At 37.9% G+C, this 19,117-nt stretch overlaps 1 protein-coding gene across 1 annotated transcript; it reads left to right on the top strand.

Annotated features, from left to right (window-relative positions):
• Positions 1-4,145: 4,145 nt before the first annotated feature.
• Positions 4,146-17,048, top strand: CHML (CHM like Rab escort protein). The gene is made up of 2 exons (XM_060192038.1): positions 4,146-4,294; positions 10,199-17,048. The coding sequence occupies exon 2, from the start codon at positions 10,515-10,517 to the stop codon at positions 12,462-12,464; it is 1,950 nt and encodes a 649-aa protein (XP_060048021.1). The 5' UTR covers positions 4,146-4,294; positions 10,199-10,514; the 3' UTR covers positions 12,465-17,048.
• Positions 17,049-19,117: the final 2,069 nt, after the last annotated feature.

The following is a 19,117-nucleotide window of genomic DNA, read 5'->3' as shown; positions in this document are numbered from 1 at the left end:
TCTCTAGGTTTGTCTGTGTATACTATCATGTCATCTGCAAATAGGGAGAGTTTGACTTCTTCTCTTTCAATCTGTATCCTTTTAATTCCTTGCTCCTGCCTGATTGCTATGGCAAGAACTTCCAACACTATGTTGAATAGTAATGGTGATAGTGGGCAGCCCTGTCTAGTACCTGATCTGAGCTGTAGGTTTGTTATATATAGAGTCCACTATCTTGAGGAATTTTCCACCTATTCTCATTTTTTGTAGTATTTTGATCATAAAGGGTTGTTGTATTTTGTCGAAGGCTTTTTCTGAATCTATTGCTATAACCATGTGGTTTTTGGTCTTGCTTTTATTGATGTGTTGGATCATGCTGATTGATTTAAGTATGTTAAACCAACCTTGCATCATCCCTGGGACAAACCCCACTTGGTCATGATGATCAATCTTTTTAATATACTGCTGTATCTGGTTGGCTAGAGTTTTGTTCAATATGTTAGCATTTATGTTCATCAGAGACATTGGTCTGTAGTTTTCTTTTTTGGTTGTGTCCATGTCTGCTGCTCTGTAGCTCCGCCTCTGGAAGTCTTTTGGCACTTACAATTTTAGTACTACCTCTCTCCCTCATATTATTTTCCTTTTCTGTGTAAAAAGCTGTCACTACTAAGCACAACTTCAAAATAAAAAAAAGTGTTGCGTAATGACAACAGCTTTCCTACAATTCTAATGTAATAATTCCTATATTCATCCATAAATTCATTCAGAAAATACTGGATTGTTGGAACAGTCATGACTTATTTTTTTCTATCAAAAATGTGGCATGAATTTTCTGGTAATCCATTATGTACTGCAAACTTACATCATGTTCTCTTTTGTTTCAGGCTCTGAAGATAATAGTAGCAAGCTGATAGTGCTATGAACAGACCTCTGGTGTCAGTTTTTTTTTTTTTTTTTTTTCTAGAAGAACCTTGAGGGTCAGAAGATTATTTTGACCTAAAAAATACAGGCCCAAGAAAAAGTGTAAAGGTGTGAGTTGAAGGACAAATCAATGTAAAGCAAATACAAACTCAGATATAAGTTCATTAACTAGAAAGATATTTGAGCACAAACACAAGGGAAATGAAGCTATCACATGGTTAAATGGTGGAAGGTGGTCACAGGTCTCAGCAGGCAGTAACTCCTGAGGTCAAAATGTGTTGACATATCTGTGTTACAGACCATGTTTTAACCATCTACTAGATTCTGTCAAGGACACCAAGTTTCTCTTACTTAACTTGCTTCTGAATTCATCATGGCCAACCCCAGCTTTCAGGATTATCTAAGAAGTACTCCTCTGGGAAAAATAAATATTTGCAGCTGGTACTTTTAACAGGACACAGAAAAAGGAGCAACTCAGGCTGACCAGATGCTGGTTCTTGATCACCGAGAAAACCGAATCTGTTTCTTGATTACTGAGAAATTTTTGGGATCAAGAGGTGAAACAAGAGAAGGAATCTTGCTAACCCTCCTCCAAATATTTGTCTTCCGAGTCATGTTTCTATATCCTGAATGTTTGCCTCACATAAACTAAAGTATAGCTTATAGTCCCTTTATTGCTAAGCTATAACTATCTCCCTTTGCCATCATTTTAGTTCTTTCTTTACCTTATAACCTATGTCTTTCTGTTTCATGGTTTATTGCTTTATTTTGGTCAGTCACATTCAGAAATAACATCTGGAATATAAATATTTGATATTTTGCATTTCTGATAATATCCTTAAGCTTCTCTTGCCATTGCCTGGGTATAAAATCCTAGGCTGGAAATTTCTTGCAATACTTTGAAAGTACTATTCCATGGTTATTTTGCTTCTAGTTTAACAAAAAATATATTCTGATACACTTTTTTTTTTTTTTTTTTTTTTGCTGTTTCCTAATCCTTTATACTTAACTTGCTTTTGTCTCTGGTCTAGGAATCATATAAATTTTCTAGTCCCCTGGGTACCAAAATTTCACTATACTGAATATTGGTATGTAAGTAGAAACATGCTAATCATAACTTCACAACCCGTTTCCTGCCACCCCCCCCCCCAATAAATTGAGTATTTACTCTTTCTTAACTTCTTGGTTACCCAAAATCTTAAGAGTAAGATTATTGTAAGTTTTCCTTTAGATTTCATTTTTAAGCCAATGTATTGGGTAGGAGGAGACTGTGAACAGATACACAGCTAATAAACTAAGGCGATTCCTACGCACACAAAGAGCAATATGCACAGAATGATTGAGCTTTAGAAACTAAAAGTAATTGACTTTCAGAACCTGAAAGTATGCCAGATTCTACCTATGAAAAGTTCATTACATTCACTAAATGGCATTTTCTAAGTCAGGGAAAAGTACAAATTTGTTTGGTCATTTTTTTTTTTTTTTTTTGTAAGGGAGCCAGGGACCAAGGTTGGAAAGGGCATAGTCTTATTTTTTTTTTCATTTCTTACCTTTTTCAAAAAATTATTTTAACTTATTTATTGGATAGAAATAGACAGAAATTGAGAGGGGAGGGAAGGGAGTGATAGAGAGGAAGAGAGACAGACACCTGCAACACTGCTTCCTCCCAAAGCTTTCCCCTTGAAGGTAGAGACTAGGGGCTAGAACCTGGGTCCTAGCTCATTGTAGTATGTGCACTCAATTAGTTGCGCCACCACCTGGGACCATTATTTTTTTCTTTATAGCATATGTCAATATCTAATATGCTACAAATGCACTACTACTACCACTACTGCTATTACAACTACTACTATGACTGCTATTACTACTATCTACTTTTCTGACTCTACCAGAATGTAACTTTCATAGGGGAAGTAGGGGGAGAGAGGGTGGGACCTCAGGACAAAAAAAGGTGAAAGAACAAAAGGGAGAAAGAATACTTAAGAGAAATACTGAGACTTTCTGTGCAATTAAATTTATTGAGAATTTAACTCTGCATAACATAGTAAATAAAGGACATGGCACAGAGAACTTGTCTAATGTTTGTATAAGTCCAAAATGGAAAATCAGATGAAATTTTAAAGGATTGTATGTTAGCCTCATAGATGATAAGTTCATATTGAAAGTATTAAAGACAAATCAAAGTTTTTAGGGTAGATTACACTATCCCTAAACTAGTGCTCAATGTCCTGGGGTGGGGCGGGGTGGGGGGTAAGAGCTGTGATGCCTTGATGATTAGATTCTAGATATCTCTCCCATGCACTTGGATTGGGAATTCATAAAAACCAAGCTTTGCTGCTTTTTCCAACAGATGGAGGCAGGAGGGGTAAACACCCTGTTGGAGGGCAATTTTCTTGTGCTTCAAAAAAAGTCTTGCTTGGATGCAGTCTGCAGGCCTTGTTCAGATATACAGTTCTTTTGTGGGGCATTGCTAGGTATTGTGCAAGGACAGCAGGAATCGCTCCTACAATGTAATCACCTTCACATTCTATATTTGACTTGCACTATAGTCTCACTTCTGCTGGAGAAAATGCCAAGTGGAAAATGTGTGCTGTTCTAAATATAGCACCTATGTCTCTGTACCTGCTAGATTTGGGTTGGAGCTCAGGAGACGCAGTGAGGGCAAACTGAAGTACTCTGGCAAGCTTCAGTAACAGGATATATCAATCACTACTTTAGAGCAAGACAGTCAAGACACAATATTGACTGGTTTTTAGGGACCAATCTTGGATTCACATTACTTGTGTGAGAGATGGATGCAGCATTGGAGACAGGAATAGGTTACTACAGCTTTCTGTGAAGGGAATGAAGGCTAGGGTAGGAGTCCTTCATCCAGTCCTATCTTATCATTATCATTAGTTCAAGAATGGTGCAATTTCTACTAAGTGATCTTAAGATTGGAAGAGTGAGTAAATGTCATATTTCAAGCGGGGTGAGAGGAGAAGAGCTGGGAGGACCCACAACTCTCCCCCTTACCCCTTCTCCCAGCCTTCCCTCCCCTCTCCCCCACCTTCCCCAAGTCTTGATGCCTGTTCAGGGCGAGGGAAAAGCTTACAGTGTCTCTGTATGACGTGAGGGTGCAAAGAGCAGGGGTAGGAGGCAGGGCGGGGCTCGAAGGGCTTTCACAAGGTTTGGGAAGAGGCTGGAAGACGCCTGCGGGGTGGGGGGGGGAGAGGGGGGCGGGGCGGGGATCCAATTGCGCGGCGGAAGGGGCGGGGCGGGGCTCCAGGCGGCCCCAGCGAACCCTCCAGTCGGCGAGGGCGGCGGAGGCTAAGTCCCGCCCAGTGCGCAGCGCGCCTCGGGCGGAGCCGGACGCCTGGGCCTTCAGTCCCCGAGCGCTCCCGGGCCGGACCAGGTACTAGGTTCCCGGACGTCCCCTTGGTGTCCAGGGAGAGCGGTGGTACCGGGGCTTCTGAGGGGTCAGTTAGCCCCAGACCACCAGGCGCGCCTGACACTGCGGCTCTATTCCTCCGGGCTGCTGGACGTGGGCAGCAAGCTGCTGGGCTCGCCCTCTGCCCCAAGTTGCAGCGCCTCCGCCCTCCACCCACCTTCCCCGGGTCAGCATCCGCTGCGGTGACCTTCTGGTGTCCTTTGCCTTCGTGGGTCTGGAACGCCGTGGGCCGACTGGGACGCGATTAGCCTCTTGGGGTGAGTTGGACACGGGAGAGGGAAGCATCCTCCTCCCCCTGCAAACTTCCCTCCGCCTCCTCCCGGCTCGGCCTCACCCCTCCTCCAGGCTCCTCCACCCAGAGCTGCTCGGTGCTCCTTCCTGGGGCTCCACTTCCTGCCCTGCTGTCCCCTGAGCCCCAGAGGACCTTTAACTCCGCACTCTTACCTGCTCACTTCCTAAGAGAATTCAGCAGAGCGTGAAAAAGTGGGCTTTGAGGAAAGAAAGAGGGACTGTAGAGTCAAGAGACTCAAGGGGGGAAAAAAAGATCATGAACTCATGGAAGCTCACCCTAATGAAACAAAGTTGGAAAGGGTGAAGACATTTCATTTATATACCGTTTCTTGTTTCTTTAAATGAGAGATTGAACACTGACAGTAAAATTGAATAAAGCAAGAACAACATAGCTCCTCCCCCCTTTTTGATATAGGACAGAGAAAGTGAAAGGAAGGGGGAGATAAGAGAGGAAAGGAGGGAGAGGGAGAGGGAGAGGGAGAGAAAAACCTGCAGCGTAGCTTCTTCACTTGAGAAGCTTCCTCAACGCAGGTGAAAATAAGGGCTTTGCCACCTGGTCTTTGGGCTCAACTAGGTGCACCACTGCACTGTCCAACAGTTCAACTCTTTAGCAGGTGTAAGCCTTGAAATACTTCCTAGGAAGTGAGACTTTTCTTTAAGGTCTTCACAATGCAAAGTGCCATGTGCCCTGAAATCTGTTTTTACTATGTTTTCCTCATTGTAGGTTCCAGCACAACACAATCTAAGGCGAGAGAGACTACATGTGACTCAAAATCCTAACCCCAATAAACAGATAATTAGCTGTGTAGTTAGTAGATATCATTAGAGTTCAACTTATTTGTTAGCTAACAATTTCAACAATACTTGTAATTCTTATGGCAAATTGAAGTCTCACTGAGGCTTGACATTGTGAAGGACAAGCCTCCCAGTATATTATTTAAGATGTGTTTTTTAAAGTTGGAAAGGAAAGTATCTTTTTGTGTATGCCCCAGGAATTTTATTTCTGCAAAATCTTGAAATAGAGATATTTCTTATTCCTTTAAAGTTCCTTTAAAAAAATCAGCATGAAATTCACTGATAATTGATTATAGCTTATATTTTGATAGGTTTTCAAAAACAAAATCGTTGTAGCAATATTAGATATATATTTATTCTAAACTATGTTGTGAAACCCAACTATTGTTAGGATTTTTAAAAATATCTTTAATGACAGAGGAGGACGGGGTGGGGTGGGGTGGGGGGATTAGATTGTTGGGTGGAAAATTGAGAAATGTTGCATATGTACAAACTATCTTACTGTTGACTATAAACCACCCAGTAAAGAAAAAAAAAAATCTTGAATGAAACAAAGTCACAAAAATCATGATTGTATTTATTCAGTTACCTCAGTATTTCTAAGATGCTAATATTGCCTCCCCAATAAGAGTTAATCTGACAATTTTATTTGTAAAATATTTAAAATATGGGAGGGACCCTAGTAAACCTCTGTAGTTGTTGATGTGGGTGACTATGTGTTTACAGTCTATCTTAATTTAGAATACTTATCCACAATTTTTTAGGACTAGATTTTCAAAAGGATAGCTTAACTCAAGCTTAAAGTGTCATCATTAGTGCTCTCCTGGATATGCAACAGGTTTCTGGTCACAGTGATGAAATTTATTTCTTTCTGTGCAGGGGAATTCTTTTTCTCTCAAGTCTGTGGGGGAGTTTAATATAAGGATATATATATGTGTGTGTGTGTGTGTGTGTGTGTGTATTTATATATAGTTCTTTAGTAGTAACAGTTAATCTCGCCTCTCCCTTCTGCTGCTCTACCTTTCAATGCTGCCTCTGTCATTCTTACTCTCTCCCTATTTGCTCTGAATCTACTTCAAAGAATTTTCTGAAACTGGTACAAGCTTCAGTACATACTATCTTGTCTGAAGCTTACATTATTCTTGATATTTAGTTGCTACTTTTGTTTTAACTATGTATTTATTAGAAACAGTGAAGTTGAGAGGAATGGGGAGATAGTGGGGGGTGAGACAGAGAGGCACCTGTAACTTTGTTTTTGAACATATTTTTAGCTTTTTAAAATCTTTATTTGTTGGATAGAGACAGCCAGAAATTGAGAGGGAAGGTGGTGATAGGGAGAGAGAGAGACACACACATCTGCAGCACTGCTCCACTACTTGTGAAGCTTTCCCTCTGCAGGTGGGGACTGGGGGCTCAAACTTGTGTCCTTGTGCACTGTAACATGTGCTCTCAACCAGGTGTGCACCACCTGGTCTCAGAGAGACCCCTGTAACACTGCTTCATTGATTATAAACTTTCTCACCTCCAAGTGGACACCAGGGGTTTGAACGGGGGTCCTTGTGCATTGTAATATGTGCACCACCATCTGACTCCCTCACTGCTACTTTTCATTATGTCTTTATCACTGTTTAGATTAGAGGTGGAAACCCTGGGCAAGGGGTTCAAAGACATGTTTGAGAAACCTAAAAGTTGTAAGGCATGACTAGGAATTTCTTTGCCTGGAGTAAACTCCAAGGATTATGTTTTCAGGTAAGGCTCAAGGTGGTAACAGAACTTGGACTGAAGTTGGTATATTGCACCAAAGTGAAAGACTCTGGGGTGGGGGTGAAGGGAGAGTTAGGTCCTAGAGCAGGATGGCAGAGGACCTAGTGGGAGTTGTATTGTTGTGTGGAAAACTGAGGAATGTCATGCATGTACAAACTATTGTTTGTATTTACTGTCAACAGTAAAACATTAATCCCCTCCCCCCCAAAAAAGATGGTAACACTGAAGTTATATTTTAGTAGGTTTGGTGGTGGAAAAGAGAGCTTGCAAAACTCTTCATGGTGCAAAGATAAATGATAGACTTCTAACATGTGGTATGTGTTGTGCATTTGCCTAAAGTTTTATAGGTGCATATGCCTTTCAGACCTTTCAGTCTTCCATCTCTGACCACACATGTTTTACACGTAGAATAAAATGGTTGTTATGCCTGAAGTTAACACTATTACTTCCTGACTTCCTGTGCTTTCTAGAGAAGAATAACAAATATGTTCCTTTTGGCAAGAGATGTTTAGATACACTTTTACTATGGGATAACAAGATTCAGTCTTATATAAGAGTCTGCACAATGCAAATCATTCCCCTCTTTTTTTTTCTTTATTGGATAAAGACGGAGAATTGATACAGAGAATGAGAGATACTTGCGGCACTGTTTCACTGCTCACAAAACCCCTCACATGACCCCTACAGGTGAGGTCTGGGGGTCTGAACCCAGGTCCTTATGCATTGTAATGTGTACCACCCAGACCCCTACACAAATCACTCTTATTTAAATGTTAGAAGTCCGTGTTACTTATATTTGATAGGTTAGCATACAAACCCAGATACATATTTTTAAAAGATAGGTTTTACTTTTTTGAAATACTTTTTTATCTTGTAATTGTATTTTAATGACGAACATAGTTTTATAATGAAAAAAACTGAGTAAAAGCAACTAAATCTCTACAAATGAAAAAATAATTCTTTTTTGACTCTTAACAATAGTTTTTATTAAAAATGTGTTAATTGAACATTTTGGGGGAAAATGTTTTTCTTTATTGGTGGGACTAGTGGTTTACAGTAGATAGTAAAATGCAGTAGTTTGTATCTGAGTAACATTTCTCAGTTTTCCACATAACAATTCAGCTTCCTCTGCATCCTCCATCATCATGTTCTAGGACCTGAACACTGCCCCTCACCAGAGTCTTTTACTTTGGTGCAATACACCAAATCCAGTCCAAGTTCTGCTTTGTGTTTCCCCTTCTTTTTCTTCTTCTTCTTCTTCTTTTTTTTTTTTCCCAAATATCTTTTATTAGTGATTTAATGATTAATAAGATTGTAAGATAACAGGGGTACAATTCCCACCACTGAAGTTCTGTGTTCCATGACCTCCTTTGGAAGCTTTCCTATTCTTTTTTTAAAAATTTATTATTGTTAATTTATTTATAAAATAAAAAACATCAACAAGACCATAGGATAAGAGGTGTACAGTTCCACACAATTTTCACCACCAGACTTCCATATCCCATCCCCTTCCTTAAAGGCTTTCCTAGTCTTTTAACAATTTTTTTTTTCATTATTGTTGATGTCATCATTGTTGGATAGGACAGAGAGAAATGGAGAGAGGAGGGGAAGATAGAGATGGGGAGAGAAAGAGAGGCACCTGCAGACCTGCTTCACTGTGAAGGGACTCCCCTGCAGGTGGGGAGCTGGGGGCTCCAACTGGAATCCTTACCCTGGTCCTTGTGCTTTGCGCCACCTGCGCTTAACCCACTGTGCTACCGCCCAACTCCCAGCTTTCCTATTCTTTATCCCTCTGGGAGCATGGACCTAGAGTTATTTTGGGGTGCAGAAGGTGGAAGGTCCAGCTTCTTTAATTGCTTCCACTGAACATGGGCATTGGCAGGTCAATCCATACTCCCAGCCTGTCTCTCTCTTTCCCTGGTGGGGCAGAACCCTGGAGAGGTGGGGGTCCAGGTTACATTGTGAGGTCCTTTGGGGAAGTCAGGCTGACATCATGGCAGCATCTGCTACTTGGTGGCTCACTCAAGGAGGCTGAGGGCATGAGAAAGGTCATGAGATACTAAAGTGATGGCAAATGAAAGTGGCAGGGCTTGAACCTGGGACCTCATATTTGAAGTCCTGTGCTTGGACTTTAACATGCATTGAAAGCATCACATGTGCATATGTACATTCATATAAAATTTTGGCATATTTGGCACATTTTCCCCTTCAGTAAACTAATTTTATTAAATATTTTAAAGCCCTAATGATTTTACTGAATTAATCCTTTTATAATAATCTGACTAGTTTATTCAGTTGAAATGGTCTTTGATATACTGCCTAGATTGGTCAGGGTGTGGAAAAACCTTTTGTTCTAGATTTACCTCCAATCTGTATTGACTATAAAATATTCCTAATTATGACAGTGTGCACATAGTATGTGTTTTTTTTATTCCATGACACAGTAGAGGCTGCATCTTAGTCTGAGCTCTGGCAAACGCTAGAAGAAGAAGAAGTCTGAGCTCACAGTTGCAAATAGTTTAACCAAATATTCATTCATTTCTTTCTTTCTCTCTTTCTTTCTTTCTTTCTTTCTTTCTTTCTTTCTTTCTTTCTTTCTTTCTTTCTTTCTTTCTTTCTTTCTTATTTTAACCAGAGCACTGCTCAGCTCTGGTTTATGGTGGTGCAGGGGATTGAACCTGGGACCTTGGAGGCTCAGGCATGCAAGTCTTTTTGCATAACCATTATGGTATCTACCCCACCCATCCAAATGTTTTCTTAAGCAGAAGCTAGACAACAATATTCTGTTTTTAATCCTTGTGGGGTGTTTCTATGTTACTCTTCATTATTACCCAACTTGAGTATTAATTTTCACGAAATTAGAAAAAAATGTGAGCAAGCATTTAGTGACTTAAATTAGTAGAAGATTGAATCCTATTAACAAATTAGACTCCAGTGGATTAATTAGATTGCTGTTACATGAAATTACTTTTCTCATACTTTGTTTACAATTGTATTCTTTCTTGAATTTTCTTTCAGAGAAAAGTCTCTGCCATAAATGCATATGCTACGCATTTTGACATTTACTTCTAAGACGGAATGCAGAAATGAAACCTCCACATGGATTTTAAGTGTTCTCATATGTGATTAGGTGCAGTTTATCAGAGCTTTATACTTCTGACCTATAAGAAGATTCTTTAAAGGATAACAAACAACTAAGACCTGTAACTTCAGTACTTCTGAGTTGAACTGAAGCATCACAAGGAGAGATTTTATTACAGCATCGTCACACATCTGTTGAGCTTTCAGTCAAAATTCATGTGCATTTCTTCCATCAGACACTTAACCTCCCAAGATGGCAGACAGTCTTCCCACTGAGTTTGATGTGATAATAATAGGGACAGGCTTGCCTGAATCTATCCTTGCAGCAGCATGCTCAAGAAGTGGTCAGAGAGTTCTGCATGTTGATTCAAAAAGTTATTATGGAGGAAACTGGGCTAGTTTCAATTTTTCAGGATTGCTTTCCTGGCTGAAGGAATATCAGCAAAACAATGACACTGGGGAAGAAAATTCTGCTGCATGGCAAGACATGATCCACAACACAGAAGAAGCCATTCCTCTTCAGAGGAAGGACGAAACAATTCAACACATAGAAGTTTTTTGTTATGCCAGTGAAAATATGGATGAAAATACTGAAGAGGTCAATTCTTTTCAGGAAAATCTTTCCTCAGCATCTAATACCCTCCCTGAACCTCTGGATTCTACATGCTTGTCCAAAGCAGCACACTCATCAAACCTTTCTAGCTATGAAATGCCTGACAAAGATGATTCAAAAAGTAAGGGAGAAACTTCAGCAGAACTAACTGATGCAGAGGAAACTTTAGAGAAAGAGAAGAATTGTGGAGATAAAACTTGTATAGAGACAGTTTCAGATGAAGATAAGGATGAAAACAAACCTTTAGTGGAAGATAACACTGACCTACCAAAGAAAAGTAGAATTGCGTACTCCCAGATAGTTAAAGAAGGCAGGAGATTTAATATTGACCTGATATCAAAGCTACTGTATTCTCAAGGATTGCTAATTGATCTCTTAATCAAGTCAAATGTTAGTCGTTATGCAGAATTTAAAAATGTCACTAGGATTCTTTCATTCCGAGAAGGAAAGATAGAACAGGTGCCTTGCTCTAGAGCAGATGTCTTTAATAGCAAAGAACTCACTATGATTGAAAAGAGGATGCTAATGAAATTTCTTACATTTTGTTTAGACTATGAACAACATCCTGATGAATATCAAGCTTTTGTGCAGAGTTCATTTTCAGAGTACTTAAAAACTAAAAAATTGACCCCCAACCTCCAACATTATATACTGCACTCAATTTCAATGACATCAGAGTCATCGTGCACTACATTAGATGGCCTTAAAGCTACAAAAAAGTTCCTTCAGTGTCTTGGGCGATTTGGCAACACTCCCTTTCTGTTCCCCCTATATGGCCAAGGAGAAATTCCTCAGTGTTTCTGCAGGATGTGCGCAGTTTTTGGTGGAATCTATTGTCTTCGCCATAAAATACAATGCCTTGTGATTGACAAAGAATCCAGGAGGTGTAATGCCGTTATAGATCACTTGGGTCAAAGAATAAGTGCTAAATATTTTATTGTGGAGGATAGTTATCTTTCTGAGGAAACATGTTCAAATATACACTATAAGCACATCTCCAGGGCAGTGCTCATCACAGATCAGTCTGTACTGAAGATAGATTCAGATCAGCAGATTTCCATTTTGACAGTGCCTCCAGTGGAACCAGCAACTTGTGCTGTTCGGGTCACTGAATTATGTTCTTCATCCATGACTTGTATGAAGGACACCTATCTAGTACATCTGACCTGTTCATCTTCTAAAACAGCGAAAGAAGACTTAGAACCAGTGGTGAAGATGTTATTTACTCCATATACTGAAGCAGATACAGATGAGGGAGAACTTAAAAAACCAAGAATCTTATGGGCTCTCTATTTTAATATGAGAGATTCCTCAGGAGTGAGTAGAACCTCATATAAGGGTTTACCTTCCAACGTGTATGTTTGCTCTGGGCCTGACTGTGCATTAGGAAATGATCATGCAGTCAAGCAAGCCGAAACACTTTTTCAGGAAATCTTTCCAGGTGAAGAATTTTGCCCCCCACCTCCAAATCCAGAAGACATTATCTTTGATTGTGAGGACAAACAACCAGAGTCTTCTATAACTAATGTTAATGAACCCTCTGAGGAAAGCCAAACCCTCGAAAACCCAGAAGAGCACCTTGAGAATTAGGGGGGGGGATGTCAACTAGAAATGCTACTTTGGGCCTTTATCCTGGCAGTAGAATATTTTCATCTAAAGGATAGTTTCCTCTTTGAGCAATTAGGAATGGTTGTCTGATATATTCTATGCAAATGCTGTCTTTAATTATCTTTTGAGAATTAATGAATGTCACTGTTAACCTTACAGTAACTAATTCATTGGTTACTGGACTACTTTTTTGTTTCAAAGTGAGTTTTGTGATCCAGAATCTCAGAGTTGCTTTTACTTTTGAACATGTATCTATATACATGTAGATGTGAAGGTTTGTATCGCAGCTATGCTTAAAAGATTTGTCTGCTAATGATCTTCAGGCCACATTAGTGTCTACAGAAGAATGATTAATATCTAAGGAATCTTTTAATTATTTTGACAGTTAACCACTAACTAGTGAAACATAATGGAAAACTTAAAATCTTGTGTTCCTTTCATATATATTCTAAACAGATAGACATGGTGGTAGAAGTAAATACTAATGCAAGTGCCAATGTGGTAAAAATATTTTTGTCTATATAACTTAAAATATTAGCTTTGCATGATTATTTGTGAAAGTCTGTTGTTTACAATACTTCTTGCAGATTAATTCTCCTGCTTGGTCCTTGTAGCAAATAACACAATGACATCTCATAGTCTTCTGCTTTACAAAAAGAGTCTGAGGGAACCTATTAATAGTTGAAGAACACAGTGATAGGAGGCTTATTACAAAGAAAATCCAGCGCATGACTGGGTGATTGGTCAGGAAATTGACACAGCCTTGCCCTTTCACTTAAAAAGAAAAAAACCTTCCATGAAGTAGCCCAGGCTAAAGGGGAAAGAAATGATTATCCTTGGAACAGATACTGCAGAATAATATGTCTGACAATCCTAAGGATAAATTGTTTGAAGCCTCTTTGTTTCAGCTGGAATTACAGGTCTTTTTTTTTTTTGGTGAGGTTTTTTTTTTTTTTTTTTTAATATAGTCTGTTAATAGATTCTCAGTGACAATGAAACAGCACCTTTCTGGTTCTACCAATTTGTAAATCCTAACGATGTCTGATAGAAGTCCAGGAAGGATGTTATGTCCCTTTAGTTGTGTGCCAGCCACAAGTAAGGAGGTGACTGCCTTCATAATCATTGTGCCTCTTGCCATCTATCACCTAGGAGATAGATGATAGTTTTTTTTTTTCCTTCAGAACTAGGAAGTTGATGCCATTCAGTGATGGAAAAAAAATCAACTGGAAATGCTACTGTGGGCCTTTATCATGACAGAATATTTTTCTTTTCTGTTTTTAAGGACAGAATATTTTCACCTAAAGGGTAGCTTCCTGTGTGGCACTATCAGAAGATGCTAGTGACTGCCCTGGTTGCCTTCCACTGCTTATATAGATTATGCTATTCTTAAAGAAAAACAACTTTTCAAATTTCAATTTTTGTTCTTGATCTACATTTACTATATAATATGGCACGGATTGTGCTTTATCCTTACAGTTAACAAGCCTGTGGGGAAGATGTTATTGAATATGTTTCCAAAGAGATAAAAACATTAATTTGCTCAGAGTGTGCTATGTGGGAGAACCAACCTTGGGATCCAGTGTTTTTTCATGATTTCAAAACTGTTAGAATAGTATATAAGTCCTGTAGGAGGAGGCGATGTTTCTGGAAAGTAGAAGAAGAGCCTAGCTTGGCTGATAAAGCAGAGTAGACGGACATTTGTCTCATTGAAGTAGATGATGAAGATTGGATATTAAGCAGAACTTGACTACGTTTTCGAAAATGATTCTTTTCAATATTGGGTTGTTTGATCTTAGCATTGTGTTGTAAAACATACAGAAGTTACTCAACTAAAATATATGATCTAAATAATAGTTTGGGTGCTCTTATATTTCAGGAAAAGAAATAAAAGTTTCAGTAATTTTCATGTATCAAAAGCAGGAAAAAAAAAGAATTGTAATGAATATTTTTTAAGTAAAATGATGTTATTTAGTGGATCCCAAGGTTTAAACCTGTCAAAATAACTTAAACTCCTGAAACAAACTAGTCATTTAAAAAAAAATTAAGATAATAAACAAGTAGAGAACACTATAGTCCTGTGTTCTTTTCTTTTTTTTTAAATTAAAAAAAAAACTTTATTTTCCCTTTTGTTGCCCTTTTTGTTGTAGTTATTGTTGTTATTAATGTCGTCATTGTTAGATAGGACAGAGAGAAAATGGAGAGAGGAGGGGAAGACAGATGGGGAAAGAAAGACAGACACTTGCAGACCTGCTGCACCACCTGTGAAGTGACACTCCTACAGGTGGGGAGCTGGGGGATTGAACAAGGATCCTTACACTGGTCCTTGTGCTTCACGCCACGTGTGCTTAGCCCGCTGCACTACTGCCTAACTCCAAGTCCTCTGTTATTTTCTGACAGGTTAAGATTTGACTCCAATTGCCTTATGGTAATTTTTTTCAAGAATAAATACCGGCATTATTTACTGTGGCTCAGGATTATATGATTGGTGTTCATTTGAATTACCATTGAATTAACATCAATAGCAAAATGGTAAAAATCCAAAATATAACTTTCAGAATATCAGTAAAATTCATCTAAGATTTTATTATCATATTGTTTTTTTTTTTTTTAGTGTAGTAATTATTTAAATTCCCAAACTAACATCATTCTTACTGTAAAGCTATTTCTCAAACCAAAATTCAACAATATAGGCACCAGCTTTATTTGTGTATTATTGAAAAAAAAAAGCTTATCATTGTAGTAAGTTTTGGGGGATAGTCATAAAATGAGAAAGATAAGGAAAATAAATCAGTGAAAAGTACTTTGTTTTCAGAATACTGCTCTGTCTTATGTGGTGCCTGGAACTGAATCCACAGCTTCATACATGCAAGACTGCTGTATTTGCTTAGCTGTTTCCCTTGTCACCAATATTTGCCATTAATATGACTTAATAATAAAACTGAAAATAAAGATTATTCACAGATACGTGTAACAGTAAAAGACTAATTCAGGAAGTTGCAGAATGACATTTTTAAAATGAATTTCTTGATTCCAGTGGTGATTAAGTACAATTTGAAAAGTGTTTGGATACTAACATATATGAGTCATTTAAGGAAAAGTGTACAGGTAGATTGGTCTGTGCTAAGATTGAATGACGTCTTACAGTATTTTAAAAGAAGTAAACAGGAAGTGTAGAAAAAAGTATATTCTTAACTAATTTCCAATTGTTTATTCCTGGGGAAGTTACTGCTAGCTTTCATTTTACCATGTATAAAATAAAATATATATCCCAGGTTAAGTTGGATAATGTATGTTGACATCAAATCACCTAAGGTGATGGTATATAGCTTATTGTACTTTCACATAACATTCTGCTTGATCCTTTATATAATAAAATTATGGTAATCCTTAGGAAAGTCAGCAAAGATAGAAGCATTAATTTTTGAAACATAGAAATCAGTGGGATTCTCGCCTTAAAAATATTTACACATGATACTAAAAAAAAAAAAAAGAACTTCTTTGAGTATACATTGTGCTGATTAGAAAGTTTTAGAAATACATGGGAAAGAGTATAAAGAACTGCCGCAACCCAGTAGGTGACGTGGAAAAACACAGGACTTGAAACACAACATCCTGAAATCAGTTCCAGCATTGCATGTGCCAGGGTAATGCTCTGGTTCTTTTTGTTACTAATAAATTTGTGGTGGGGATGGGAGGATGTAACTATTTACAGGAAGACTAGCTAGATGCCAGTATGAAAAAGGAAATGATGTCCCACAGTTCATTGAAACCATATAAAGGAACTGTACAGTTCCCATTCCAATCAGTGGTACAAAGAAAACTTTATTAAGATGAAAAATGTTCACAAAGTAACCAAGGTCATCTGAAAGAAGAAATGTGTACTGTAAAGACAAAGGATTTAAAATGTAATTTGCATTACATATGCATAAAGTGCTTAATATTTTTTAAGAAGTAGATATATACCCATACATTTTTCTATCCAATAAGCTAATTAAGGAACAGAAGATGTAAATAAAAGTTCTTTCTTAGAAAGGTAACTCAGATTTTCCTGATTCACGCATACAACAATTTTGGCTTACAAATTCAGCAAAACATTTTTAAATCGCTTGTGTCCTCATTCCAGTAGCATTGTTATACTAGTACTTTTTCAAAAAAAAACTATTTAATATAACAAGAGTTCTATAACCTATCTTTTGATAAAACTAATTTTGAGCAGCACATTCCTAGGAAAATATTTAAAGAAAGATAAGCCACTGGTACAAAGACATTTCTAGCAAGTTCATTCACATAATTTAAAAAATAAATTTATCCATTTCTCAGTAACTGAGAAATGGATAAATCAATTTTGGTGCATTGCTATTCCTACCACTGACTGTTACATAGCCATTAGATAATGATATATTGTAAAACTATAAAATATTTAAATGTGACTCAAGTGTATAAATTACTGTATTTGCCAATTTATGTAAACATTTAGGTCTACATTGAAAATAAAATAAAATTGGAGTTTAAGGGGTTCCTTACTTTTCTGTAAAAAGTGCAATAAAAAGATTAATTGATAAAGTAGTTTGCTGAATTGTTTAGAAAATTGTTGATTTCTTGTAAATATTTCCTTTAAACTGGGGGTTGGGTGGGTTTTAATGTTTGTCAAAAGTAATCTCCAAAAATATGCACAGAAAGCTTTAGGACTCTTGACAAGAAGGTAGTCTTGTTAAGATGGGTTTTGTATCTTGTAGTTGCCAAGCAGTTAAGAACAAAGAAGGCATGTTGTGACAACTTGGTTTTAAGTGAAAACCTCATAGCTAGAGATAGAAATAATAAAATAGTGTCAGTGTATTCCAGGACATCAATACAAAGACTGCATACTACTAGTATACAACTAATTAAAGTATGGCTCCGAATTCTAGAGCACACCTTTTATTGAAGAGTTGTTGAGTCCAAGGAAATGAAGCTTGAATTTGCATTTGAAAAAAATGACCATGCCTAGATGTGAGGAGCATTTTCACAGTTAAAGGACTGATGTCAAGGACATGAGGTATCTGAATCCAAGTGATTTAACTAACAGTTGAACACCTATTGTGTGTTATGAATTGGTGTTATTTTAGGGATTAGAAATTTTAAAAATCAGTTAAGACATCCTTTATACCTAAGGAGTAATCTGTTAGTAAATATAGTTAAGAAGAAAGAAATAAGGCCAAGTGAACAGTGCAACTATTATGTAGGTGCCAATCCTGGTGGTGAGAACAAAAAAAAAGTTAAAAAGTAGATACTTTATAAAATCTATTTTTACTTTCCTTATGAAGAGGTGATGCTTGCAGCAAAGTTCTTTTTGACCAATAATCAAATATGTTCCTATTTCAATGAGGGGGGTGGCACAATATATCCAGCTTTCTGTAAGGCATGAACAAAGAAACTGCGTGATTTAGTAGAACGAGTTTGACCAACTTGAGTATGACAGCTGTTTAGCATTTGTAGGCATATTGCCTTTTGACAACTATGTAAGGTAAGATAAGGCAGATTTTTATATCCATTTTTTAGTTAATAATTGGAGGAGTTGACATCTGGGGAATGCTTGTAAGTATTAGATCTATCAAGTAGACTTTAAGATTGACTTTAAACTTGAAGAGTTTTTCATCTTCCATTGTATGGGTATTTTTTAGATTAGCTTATCAAGGAATGAAGTAGCTACAAACAGTTATAGAAATGGAATAATTTTTTTCTTTTTTTTTCCCCCAATGTATCACCAACTTTTGGGAAGTACAGGTTTTGAACCTGAAAAGTCTCTATGTCTGTCTCTGAGTCTGCAGGCAGAGCCACTACTCCAGCCAGACCTAGTAGAAATGGAATAATTTTTTTTTTTAATTTTTATATGTTCCTGGATCTTTACAGCTTTCTGTACACTGAACAACTGATAAAAATATTTTAGGATAACTTTATTTTTATGGAGGGGTGTTGGGAACATGTGTGAGCCTGATAGAGCTTAGGGAGAACCACCCCCATCTTTGGATGGAAGTCTGAGAAGATAACCTCTTGGTAAGTCTCTCTCAACCGAGGTGAGCATAAGGGGGGAAACTCAGACTTGGTTCTTTCCTTCTTGACTCTCAGGCCCACAGATACCCCAGTACTTCCCTCCATTAACTGCAGGCCACATGGCCACAGATTCACTCATTCAAAGTCACCTTCTGATCACAGAAGAACACACCTTATCACACACTTCATCACACACCTCAGACCCCAGACAAGAGAGATTCCAAACTATATGGCCTTTTGATATCCATCTTCTCTCTGTCTCACCCTACGGGTTTAACCCCTATGCTTCTCTCAAATACCTTTGGATAATTAAGTTGCTTGTGTTATGGAAAATAACTGTCTTGTATCTCATCAATTCCTGTCATACCAACCCCCTACCTTAGGGGCATGCTGACTGTTAAGAAACCTGTAATTTCTGTCATATTGCAACAATAATTACCTCCATTGCTTTTCTATTTAACTCATGTCCACTTTGCCAATAAACGGACTCTAGGATTCTGGGATTCTAAGGACTCAGATTCTAGATTCACGCTAAGAGTCCCCTGGTGTCTTTTACTTGGTGTCACCCCTGTCGTGAGCGAGAAAGAACCAGCCCGTTACCTTTC

Source organism: Erinaceus europaeus, chromosome 6 (genome assembly GCF_950295315.1).
Source record: "Erinaceus europaeus chromosome 6, mEriEur2.1, whole genome shotgun sequence".
NCBI classification, from domain to species: Eukaryota; Metazoa; Chordata; class Mammalia; order Eulipotyphla; family Erinaceidae; genus Erinaceus; species Erinaceus europaeus.
The sequence above is the reverse complement of the archived record's forward strand: the minus strand, read 5'-3'. Positions and strand labels throughout refer to the sequence as shown.